Below are 12,208 nucleotides of genomic sequence, written 5' to 3' on the forward strand. Positions count from 1 at the left end.
ATTAACTATAAAATGTATTTTATATAAATTTTACATTTTCATCTCTGCGTTTTACAAGGATGTACAGGGCAAAATGGCTGCAAATACACAGGTACAACTCATGCAGGAGGATTTGTTTCATCCCTGTGTATCACCTGAGGCCGGTCACTTCAGTGGGATATGTAAAGGTTTACAACCACTTTAATAAAATGTATATAAAAAAAAAAAAAAAATATATATATATATATATATATATATATATATATATATATATATATATATATATATATATATAATAAAATAAAAATGCACTATAAATAGATAAATAGAATACATTTTATATCTAAAGCGATAAATACAGTTGTCAGATAAATTACATTAAAATTAAATTATTTTAAATTATATAAAAATAAAATGTTATGTTTAATCAAAGTTTGATACATTTTATATAAAATACATTTTACATAAATTACAGTAAAAAAAACTGAATATTTATATCTAAACAGCGATAAATAAAGTTGTACTCACTCAAACAAACTTTTGACTGCTCCCAGGAATCTGGAGGAACCTAATGCGATCATAGACTGCGACCTGCAACAAGACAGTAACTGTTCAGAGTGGTGCAGATTGACAAGAACAGAGTTAGGGATGAGCAAATCCTGCCTGGCTTTGTTTTGTCTGTGGTTCGGAGAATCCCACTGAAGTCTATATTGGGGACATTTGGTTAGTAGATTCTGGCCATTTTCAGGCAAACAACTGTCAAAAAGGCACGGAAAGCTGGGGAAAAAAATACCAAACAGGAGGCTTTTCATACAGCTTCAAAGGTGACATTGTAAATACACAAATCCTTTAAAGCTGAAGTTTAGTTACATATTTATTTTTGCTCTTTTGCTTTGCAGCACCAGGGACACTTTCCTGTAAGGAAGTCTGGCTGACTGCTGCACACACAGAAGGCTTTTGGGCAACGCTAAAACAAATAAAAAGTAGAAAATAAGAGAATTTTTTGGTACATTTTTGTGCAGTTGTCAACCTATAAAGAGCTGCATGGTTTTTATTAATAAATAAATGTCCTTTACGGATGCAAATTAGTGATAGGTTGAGTAAGTGGAAGCAAAATATGGCCAAGGCATCAAGGAATCAGTGACCTCTGGTTAGGAAAGGGTTAAACAAGAACGTTCGGGTTCATGTCAGTGGGAAGAGTGGTGCAGATGGGCATTTGCCGGGGCAGGTAATCACAGGGACAACCCCAAATAATCGAGGGGAGGATATCTAACCTGTCCAAGAGATGTTGGCTACTACCCAATCCAGATCATCCACAAGGCAAAATTGGTAGGAACCTGGGGCCCCATTGGAGGTCGATGGGAGCCAGCTACAACCATTATTATCCTGTAGTAAACTAGGTGGATAATGCAGTTGGGTCAAAGCTGTGCACCTCCTTCGACTACAGTTGCAGGGATATTTAGGGGGGCCAGTGATTATACCTTGCCTAGGCCCCAAGCCTTAATCCATCTCTGTTCCAGATAGCTGACCAGCTCTGCCCATAAGAAGGCTCAGATGGGGTAGGGTTGGGTGGAGAGCTCAGGCATACAGGCATTCACCAGCCATTTCTGAGGAACATTCTCTGAGGTCTTTCAGCACCTCGGAGGGGAGGTTTTTCAGAACCTTGAGGGCAAATGTTGTTCAGCACCTTGAGGGCAAAGGTTGTTCAGCACCTCAGGGGCTGAGGTTTTTCGGCACCTCTGGGGCGGAGATCTTTCAGCACCTGGGGGGGCGGAGATCTTTCAGCACCTTTAGGGTAGGATTACCAGAGTGGAGATGAAGGAGACACTTGCCTGTTCTTCCTGGGCTGCAGTTTCTCCCCTTCCAGGCTCCCGGGCCAATCCAGACTCCTGGAATCCAGCGAATCGGAAGAGCGATGCTGCCGGATGTCTCTGCGAAAATCGAGACAATGTTACAATTCAATGACCCAAAAGAAATCTGCTACTGAAATAAAGGGGTGCAAATATTTTTTGGCAATGGCTCCTTCACCAAACACCAGCCCCGTGACAAATCAACACACTAAAAAACATGCAGTGACCGGCCAGTGAGTGACAATCACACTAGATTTTCGTGGTTTCCAGCTATTCATTTCATTTAGAGAACTGCGGATACGTATTGATGTCTACCCTTAAATATCACAAAGTGGGAATGGTCATGGATTTAGTGGGATTTAGAACTCGATAATTAGGGTCTCTCTTTCTGGGAAGCACAGACATCTCAGGTGGTCCTTAGCCATCGTCCCTCACTGTGCTGTAAGTTGGTCTTTAACACACAGTGCTGGGGGAGCCAGCAACAACTGCTTACTTGCAGACTGTCTCTCTCTAACTGACACTACACACAGAAACATATGACCTAAGGTCGGGGTTGTCCTTACTCTGATCGGATGTTCTTCGGTGTTTACTGAAAAGAGCTGAAAGATATACAATATTCAATAACAATGGAAATCTCTGATTGGTTGGGGCCCCTATGTGAAGGGGTTCCCACCACCTTTGCATTCAGTAGGACCCCCCCCCCCCCTCAATCCTTGCCTCACTTCTGACACTGATATCGGACCTCACAATGGACCCAACATAGACCTGTACTTCTTGACCATGCTGAAGGTGCAGTAGGTAGTATAATATAGGTATAATATATGTGATAGCAGCATTCTGTCTCCAGAATACTTATCTTAAACTACAGCTGGGTACACGGAATGTACTCCTATGTCTCTGATATTACAGACAGGAAACAGAAGATGGTGCACAGAGGGGTGCGGCCAGCAGTGCGGAGTCCTACAACATGACAGATAATGTGAATGGGTGTGGTCAGCAGTGCAGAGGGGGAGGAGTCTTACAACATTACAGATATAGCAGGAATGAGGTGTAGCCAGCAATGCTGAGGGGGGGGGGGGGGGAGTCTTACAGTATGACAGATAAAGCAGGTCTTACCGTATTACAGCTATAACAAGAATGGGGTGTGGTCAGTAGTGCAGATGGGCAGGAGTCTTACAGTATTACAGATATAACAGAAATGGGGTGTGGTCAGCAGGGAGGAGTCTTACGGTATGACAGATAAAAGGAATGGGGTGTGGTCAGCAGTACTGGCGGGGCGGATTCCTATAGTATTACAGATATATCAGGAATAGGGTGTGGTCAGCATTACAGGGGGGAGGAGTTTTACAGTATGACAGATGTAACAGGAAAGGGGTGTGGTTGTCAGTGCAGAGGGAGGGGTTCTACAGCATGACAGATATAACAGGAATAGGGTGTGGTCAGCAGTACTGAAGGGGCGGGGTCCTACAGTATTACAGATATAACGGGAATGGGGTGTGGCAAGCGTTACCGAGGGGAGGAGTCTTACAGTATGACAGATATAGCAGAAATGGGGTGTGGTCAGCAGGGAGAGTCTTACAGTGTGACAGATAAAAGGAATGAGGTGTGGCCAACAGTACTGAAGGGGCGGAGTTTTACAGTATGACAGATAATAGGAATGAGGTGTGGCCAGCAGTACTGAAGGGGGAGGAATCTTACAGTATAGGATGGGGTGTTGCCTGCATTGCTGAAGGAGAGGGCTCTTATAGAATAACAGATATAAAAGGAATGGGGTGTGGCCAGCAGTACTGAATGGGCGAAGTCTTACAGTATGACAGATATAGCAGGAATGGGGTGTGGTCAGCAGGGTGGCATCTTAGAGTATGACATATAAAAGGAATAGGGTGTGGCCAGCAGTACTGAAGGGGCGGAGTCTTACAGTATTACAGATATAACTGGAATGGGGAGTGGCCAGCAGTACTGAAGGGGTGGAGTCTTGCAGTATTACAGATACAACAGAAATGGGGTGTGGCAAGCATTACTAAGGGGAGGAGTCTTACGGTATGAAAGATATAGCAGAAATGGGGTGTGGTCAGCAGGGAGGAGTCCTACAGTATGACATATAAAAGGAATGAGGTGTGGCCAGCAATACGGAAGGGGCGGAGTTTTACAGTGCAGAGGAAGGAGTCCTACAACATGACATGTAACAAAAACAAGGTGCTGTCAGCAGTACTGAAGGGGTGGAGTCTTACAGTATTACAGATATAACAGGAATGGGGTGTGGCAAGCGTTACAGAGGGGAGGAGCCTTACAGTATTACAGATGTAGCAAGAATAGGGTGTGATCAGCAGTGCACAGGGGGAGGAGGCTTTTTGAATTATAGATATAGCGGGAATAGGGTGTGGCCAGCAGTGTGGAGGGAAGGAGTCTTACGGTATAAGGTGGGGTTGGGGTGTGACCTGCAATGCTGAAGTGGAGTAATCTTACAAAATAACAGATATAGCAGGAATAGGGTGTGGCCAGCAGTGTGGAGGGGGAGGAGTCTTACAGTATAGGGTGGGAATGGGGTGTGGCCTACAGCGTTGAAGGGGAGGAATCTTAAAGAATAACAGATATAGAAGAAATGGGGTGTGGCCAGCAGTGCAGAGAGCGAGGAGTCTTACAGTATGACAGCTAATAGGAATGGGGTGTGGTCAACAATGTAGAGGGAGGAGTCTTACATTATGACAGATATATCAGAAATGGGGCGCAGCCAGCACGAGGATAACAAAATCTGCGAATCGTCTTTAGAGCCTCTGCAAAGCAAAAAGTATGGAGCTCATCGTAACAGAAAACCATAAAAGAAAAATCTCACCGCCAACAGTAAAATTAATCCAGGGGTAATAAATATGAAATTATCCCGGGGATAAATACTCAGGATGCAGCAAAGAGAGAAAAAGAATCACCCGCAGTGAGGCCTGCGATGACTTACCCTTCAGCGCTAAGCGTTTTCGTTAACGCTTTTTTGACCGTGCGCTTCCACGACTCTTTCCACCACCTACAAAACACCAAACAGATTTCACCCATAAAAATCATAAAATTATAAAGTTTAACTCGGCATCACAAAATATACAATGAACGCTGTACAATGTGAACAATGGAGCTGCCATAAAGTCATAGCTGGGAACTTGCCTGCTTCAGGTCGGAGATCCCGGGAAAAATAGGATTTTTTATAATTCTCTGGATGGCAAGATGGCAGGTGATACATATCAGGCAGAGGGGGGGGGGTTAGAGCTGCTGGAGGGAGGATTCCTCTCTCTCCTCCATCCAATGGCAGCTTGGTGTGGGAGGAACAGAATACTTCACATGTGCCTCCCCTCATAACCCCAACACTTCACCTGTGCCTCCCCATAACCCCAACATTTCACCTGTGCCCCCCTAATTCCCCCAACACTTCACCTGTGCCTCCCCATAACCTCAACTCTTCACCTGTGCCCCCCTAATTCCCCCAACACTTCACCTGTGCCTCCCCATAACCCCAACACTTCACCTGTGCCTCCCCATAACCCCAACACTTCACCTGTGCCTCCACCCCATAACCTCAATTCTTCACATGTGCCTCCCCATAACCCCAACACTTCACCTGTGCCTCCCCATAACCCCAACACTTCACCTGTGCCTCCCCCATAACCTCAACACTTCACCTGTGCCTCCCCCATAACCTCAACTCTTCACCTGTGCCTCCCCATAACCCCAACACTTCACCTGTGCCTCCCCCATAACCTCAACACTTCACCTGTGCCTCCCCCATAACCTCAGTTCTTCACATGTGCCTCCCCCATAACCTCAACTCTTCACTTGTGCCTCCCCATAACCCCAACATTTCACCTGTGCCTCCCCCATAACCTCAACACTTCACCTGTGTCTCCCCCATAACCTCAGTTCTTCACCTGTGCCTCCCCCATAACCTCAACACTTCACCTGTGCCTCCCCCATAACCTTAGTTCTTCACATGTGCCTCCCCCATAACCTCAACTCTTCACCTGTGCCTCCCCATAACCCCAACATTTCACCTGTGCCTCCCCCATAACCTCAACTCTTCACCTGTGCCTCCCCATAACCCCAACATTTCACCTGTGCCTCCCCCATAACCTCAACACTTCACCTGTGTCTCCCCCATAACCTCAGTTCTTCACCTGTGCCTCCCCCATAACCTCAGTTCTTCACCTGTGCCTCCCCCATAACCTCAACACTTCACCTGTGCCTCCCTATTTCCCCCAACACTTCACCTGTGCCTCCCCATAACCCCAACACTTCACCTGTGTCTCCCCATAACCCCAACACTTCACCTGTGTCTCCCCATAACCCCAACACAACACTTGGGCCTCCCCCATAAACCAAACACTTACCCTGTGCCTCCCCATAACCCCAATACTTCACCTGTGTCTCCCCATAACCTCAACACAACACCTGTGCTTCCCCCATAACCCCAACACTTCACCTGTGCTTCCCCCATAACCCCAACACTTCACCTGTGCTTCCCCCATAACCCCAACACTTCACCTGTGCTCCCCCATAACCCCAACACTTCACCTGTGCCTCCCCCCATAACCCCAATACTTCACCTGTGCCTCCCCCATAACCCCAAGGAACAAGTTCAAGTTTTTTTTTTTTTTCATGTGATTGTCACTGACACCTTGGCTCTGGCCAGCTTGCCCAGCTTTGTGCCTGTTTCACTTTAAGAAGGGATGGGAGAACGCCCAGGTGCGATCCGCTCTCACCTATCATTCAGGTCGTTCTGCTGCTCCGCCTGAATGGCCTTCTCCTTAGTCATTTTCTCGATCATTTCTCTCTGCTCGATCTCCTTTTCTTTCAGCTCCTGCTCCATCCAGAGGCGCTGGGTCAGCAGGTGGTCATACTTCTCCTTCAAGTCAGCGTTCTCGCAGACCAGCCAGACCTCCTCCTCCTCCAGACACTGCCGCTGCACCCGACGCGCCTCCTCCTCATCTGCGAGCCCAGCTATCCTGCTCGGAGGAAGACCAACATCCGGTCAGACACGCCAGAGAGAACACCCAACATTAATTACTTTTCATTTCTTTAAGAACCCATTCACATCTGTGCCTTGTGGTGTGCCGCAACGCGTTGTGCATCACCGTAGTGCACTGGGGTCCCATTATAACAAATGCACTGCAATGGAGAAGTGTAGGCCCCATATGCATCACACTTTAGGCAAAACTGAAAAACTAAGATACACACTGGGTACCCTTGACCATCATCTTGTAAAGCATGCTGGTCTTTTTAACTAGAAGGGTCCAGCACTGGCTGCCTGTTTATTAACACCCTGTGAATGTTACATAGTTAGGTTGATAAAAGACACAAGTCCATCTAGTTCAACCAAATAAATAAAAAATATCATACAATCCCATATACACACAGTTGATCCAGAAGAAGGCGAAAAACCACAGCAAAGCATTCTCCAATTTGCTATAGCGGGGGAAAAATTCCTTCCTAATCCCCCGAGAGGCAATTAGATTTTCCCTGGATCATCTTTACCTATAAATGTCAGTAGTTTGTAGAGATGGCCATTTCAGACATAGTGGCCCTACCTGATCACAAGTCTTAAAATGCTAATTTTTGTTATATCAAAGAGGGCTGATGGTTGTAAATCAAGAGAAAAGGCTTAAACAGGTGTAGCGCACTACTCCTTTGGGAGCTGCTAAATTAGTTCATCACCTTCCTGTCAGTGTGGCTCCGCTCTTCCTCCCCTGGCTGCAAGTAATACGGGTATACAGTATATGAGATAATATTGTGCGATATTTCATAAAAAACAATTTTTTTTTAAAGAAAATAACCACATAAAACCCCCGGCACTCACTTGGTGTTCTGCTCCTTCAACCGATCATCGCTCTCCTGCACTTGTTTCTTTCGCTCACAGGCTTCAAACGCCAACTGCCAAAAAATCATCCATAGAATCAGCGGGAGTCAGATCCCTAAACAGAATGAGGTTCCCAACATCCCTGTACTGAGTTCCTGGGTCTGTACACCTGCTGTGCCCATTATGAGGGGTTCCCACCATCCCTGTGCTGAGTTCCCAGGTCTGTACACCTGCTGTGCCCATTATGAGGAGTTCCCACCATTCCTGTGCTGAGTTCCTGGGTTTGTACACCTGCTGTGCCCATTATGAGGGGTTCCCACCATCCCTGTGCTGAGTTCCCAGGTCTGTACACCTGCTGTGCCCATTATGAGGGGTTCCCACAATCCCTGTGCTGAGTTCCTGGGTTTGTACACCTGCTGCGCCCATTATGAGGGGTTCCCATCGTCCATGTACTGAGTTCCCGGGTCTGTACACCTGATGTGCCCATTATAAGGGGTGCCCACCATCCCTGTACTGAGTTCCCGGGTCTGTGCCCATTATGAGGGGTTCCCACCATCCCTGTGCTGAGTTCCTGGGTCTGTACTGTACACCTGCTGTGCCCTTTATGTGGGGTTCCCACCATCCCTGTATTTGTTTTAAAAGCACCTGTCTCAATAAACAACCATGAAATGCCTATTCTACTGCCTTATTCCTATTCAGAGGAAACTCTCAGGTTGTATTACATACCTCACCATTGGATGTCTTAATTTCAGCAATTTCCTTCTGTAGTGCGGAAAGGTCACCTGATCCAGGACTATGGGATGCATCTGAAGGAGACCTGCAACACAGATATCAGGACAAGTTTGGTCCATTTCTATAAATGCTTTAATTAAACTATGGCTCTACCCCAGTGCCTGAATCTTGTTAGTGTCAAGGCATGCAGCCAGCAACAACAGAAGGATCTCCCAGCCAAAATTTCAGGCTCTGCTCTTGTCCACCTAGATCTTTGGGATGTTCCTCCTAATCAACTTTCACCACAGGATATGTCCATCCAACTGTGTGTTTCTGCCCACCATAGTGCTGCCCACCTTTGCATGTTCCTGCCCACCATGAGATGTCCCCATCCAGGGCTGTATTTCTGCCTACTATTGAGTGTGCCCGCCTACTTTTGCAGGTTCCTTCCCATCACAGGGTGGTCTCTACTCACCTCTGCATGTTACTGCCTGTCAAAATGTGTCCTCCTCCAGTTTTGCAAGTTACTGCAAGAGTGTCCCCTCTAATCTTTGTAGGTTCCTGCCCACCACCATATGGTGTCCCTCCTCACCTTTGCAGGTCCCTGCCCACTATGAGGTGTCCCCACCCACCTTCACAGGTTCCTGAACAAAAAAATTTCTTACCAAATGTGGGTATTTCTGCTCACTTTTACAAGTTTTTGCCCACCAGGGGGTGTCCCTGCCCACAACTGCATGTAACTGTCCACCATGAAGTGTCCCTGCCCACCAAGGGGTATCCATGCTCACCTTTCAATGTTACTGCACACCATAGGGTGACTCCACTCACCTTTGCAAATTCCTTACAACCGTTGGGTGTTCCTGCTCCTTTTTTCAGGTTCCTGTCCATCATGAGGTGTCCCTGTTCACCTTTCCAGATTCCTGTCCACATTGAGATGCCCCTGCCCAGCACGGGGTGTCTTCACTCATTTTTACATGTTCCTGCCCATTATGAGGTATCCCTGCTCACCTTTGAATATTCCTACACACTACGTGGTGTGTCCCTGCCAACCTTTACAGGTCTCTGCTCACCAGGGGCGTGCCCCTTCTCACTTTTGAAGTTTCCTGCTCACCTTTTAATATTCCTGCCCACCAAGGGGTGTCCCCAACCACCTTTGCAGTTCCTGTCCACCATGAGGCGTCTCCCACCACCTCTGCATTTTCCTGCCCACTATCAGGTGTACCTGTTCACCTTTACAGGTACCTTCCCACCACTGGGTGTTCCTAGTCACTTTTTCAGGTTCCTGCCCACCATAGGTGTCCCTGCTTGCCTTTGCAGGTTCTTATGCATTATGGAGTGTCCCCCACCCACCTTTGTTTGTTCCATTTTCCAGGAATCTGAGCTCTTGGTACTCACCTCGCTGCATGGTGGATCCCGGGGGAAGCAAGTGATTCAGTTTGGATTTTTTCAGTCAGATCCTTCAGAAAAACTGACTTTTCCAATAGCTTATTGTCTGAAAAGACAAAAAAAAAAGGCACATTATAAGAGACATTCAATACTATATCCGGCCAACTGCAAGGTCCCACCCACATCTGCACCCTATGCTGGGAAAAAGTCTGGCTTGTTGCAGAAACTCTCAAACCGACAGACAAGTCCCCTAAGTGATACGGTACCTTCAATCTTGGAAAACTCCCACCCACTCCACAATACGCTGGTCAGTCTGCAGAGTACCATCAGTGATCGATTGTTACAACCACCATGCACCACAGAGCGACACAGGAAATCATTTTTGCATGTGGCCATCAAATTATATAATTCTTCTCTGTGCGTGCTGGATGTGTAAATTTAATCGGGATTATGATCAGAAGTTTTATGTAGTTTTTATAGTATGTTGGTATTAGGTAATTATTATTTGGGGTAATGCTAGAGAAAATTGTGATTTTGGTAGTTTGATTCTCTGTTATTTTTCAATCTGTTATTTATTCTATGTTGTATTTTAATAGTATGGATGGTGTGACGAAACGTCCCGCACTCCGCTTGAGTGCTTTCGTCATATACCGCTTCCTCCCAGTCTGAATATAGATATCAGATATTCCAACCGCTGATAAACAACAAACAAGGCAATACTCGTTTGGTTGCTGAACATGAACTGATTTATTTGAGATGGCACACAAATATATACAGCAGGCTGACAATACAAACTGCAACCAGAAACCTAATTAACATGATCTTCTAACCATAACCTCCTCCTTATTCCAAAAACCTGCTACAAAACAAAGGGAGAACGAAGATTCGCAGTCCAAGGACCACGGCTATGGAACGCTCTACCTACTCACATTCGCATGGAAGAAAACCATCAGGCCTTCAGAAAGAAACTCAAGACCTACCTCTTCTAAGAAGCTGACAACACAGGACGGATCCAGCGCCTTGAGGCGATTCAGTTCGCAACTGCAGCGCTATACAAATCATTCATTTATTTATTCATGAGCTAGTTTACTAATCATTTACCCAGACTTGGTGACTCAGAGATATGACCTTTCAGGGTAGGCTTCCCGTCTCCTCACTCACAACTTACAATATACATAAGTATAAGAACATCCCCCAATAGTTTGCTAGGAGACAAAGGTGTGTTAATGAGCACAATAAACTATTGGGTGAAAGACCCAGGCTTTCCAGATCTCATTAATCAGCATTCCTTTCACATACATCTGTCCACTGAGTCCAAAGCTGGCAGAGACCATCATGGCCTCATTAATAATGTCCTTTTGCATTACATAACAGAATATCTTCCTAAATGCTTGTAGCTTCCTTAAATGCCAGGGCCCATAGTCGGTAGGCAAGAGGCTAGCATTTAGTCCCCTACAAAAGCCTCTGTCCCGGGTGAGTCTGTCACAGATGGTTTATTATAGTATACTTTTCATTTGTTTTATTTGGTACTAATTGCTGTTATTGGTCATTTTATTGTGTCATTGTGCTTTGTTCTGTTCATTATTGTGATCTTGTGTTGTCTTTGTTGAATGTAATTGTATTGCAATAATTTCCCTTTGAGATTAATAAAGTATTCTGAATATGAAAGTACATTTCTTGTGACAGGTCCTCTTTAGTGAGACACTGGAAGTCTATTAGACTCCAGTTCTTCTTTTGTACTCTGAATACAATCTGCAATTGATCTGTTTAGGCAATCTGTTGTTATCACAACTGCTCCAATTGGTATCTGACAGCTCTGAACCCAGAAGTGCTCAGAGTTGAGTACTTCTGAGTTTGAGTATCACAAGGAAGATTCACTCTCTTGATTTGTCCTGGTGGCAATGAAAGTGATGAGAAATCTAAAGTCTGAGTTGTCAACAAAACAGGAAGTAAAGGGAAATCCTCCATCAGGGACATTTGCTCCAGTGACAACTGTCTAAAGGGGCATTTCCTTTACTTTGAAAAGTAAGGAGCATGGAGCAGTTCCCTGAGGAGCATGGAGAAAACCCCTAAGGAACATCTCTGAAAGATTTTTGTGCCCATCTCAGAAAGTTGTGGCGTCAGCATGGAAGGTCTGGCAATGTTTTGGAGCCAGCATGGAACCAATCCCAGAGGAACATCGTTGCGGATTAGTATAGAACAATCCCTAAGGAGTATCTCCAAAAGATTGGTATAGTGCCTTTGAGGAGCATAGAGCAAATCCCTTAGGAACATTTCAGAAAGTTGGGAGATCTGGTGATATTATGGAACCAGTGTAATTGCATATAAATCAGTGCTTAGCATAATCCCCCCAAAATAAATCTGTCTCCAGCACCTGGAATAACCCTACCCCCCCGAAGGTAGGTTCTTCAAACAAAGTGTTCCCAGCACTTAGAGTCACTATCCTGAA

At 45.7% G+C, this 12,208-nt stretch overlaps 1 protein-coding gene across 2 annotated transcripts in view; it reads right to left on the minus strand.

Moving 5' to 3' along the window:
- ATG16L2 (autophagy related 16 like 2) overlaps positions 1-12,208 on the minus strand; it is a 103,273-nt gene that overhangs the window by 52,538 nt on the left and 38,527 nt on the right. Inside the window, exons 2-9 of one of the 2 annotated variants that reach the window (XM_073612613.1) lie at positions 9,769-9,865; positions 8,389-8,479; positions 7,663-7,736; positions 6,569-6,811; positions 4,780-4,845; positions 4,529-4,603; positions 1,812-1,910; positions 508-570 (exon numbers count right to left, since the gene is read on the minus strand). In XM_073612613.1, coding sequence (XP_073468714.1) covers positions 508-570; positions 1,812-1,910; positions 4,529-4,603; positions 4,780-4,845; positions 6,569-6,811; positions 7,663-7,736; positions 8,389-8,479; positions 9,769-9,865 — 808 coding nt within the window. The remainder of the gene's footprint in view (positions 1-507; positions 571-1,811; positions 1,911-4,528; positions 4,604-4,779; positions 4,846-6,568; positions 6,812-7,662; positions 7,737-8,388; positions 8,480-9,768; positions 9,866-12,208) is intronic. The other variant, XM_073612614.1, reaches the window with a different exon arrangement.

Source organism: Aquarana catesbeiana, linkage group LG02 (genome assembly GCF_042186555.1).
Source record: "Aquarana catesbeiana isolate 2022-GZ linkage group LG02, ASM4218655v1, whole genome shotgun sequence".
NCBI classification, from domain to species: Eukaryota; Metazoa; Chordata; class Amphibia; order Anura; family Ranidae; genus Aquarana; species Aquarana catesbeiana.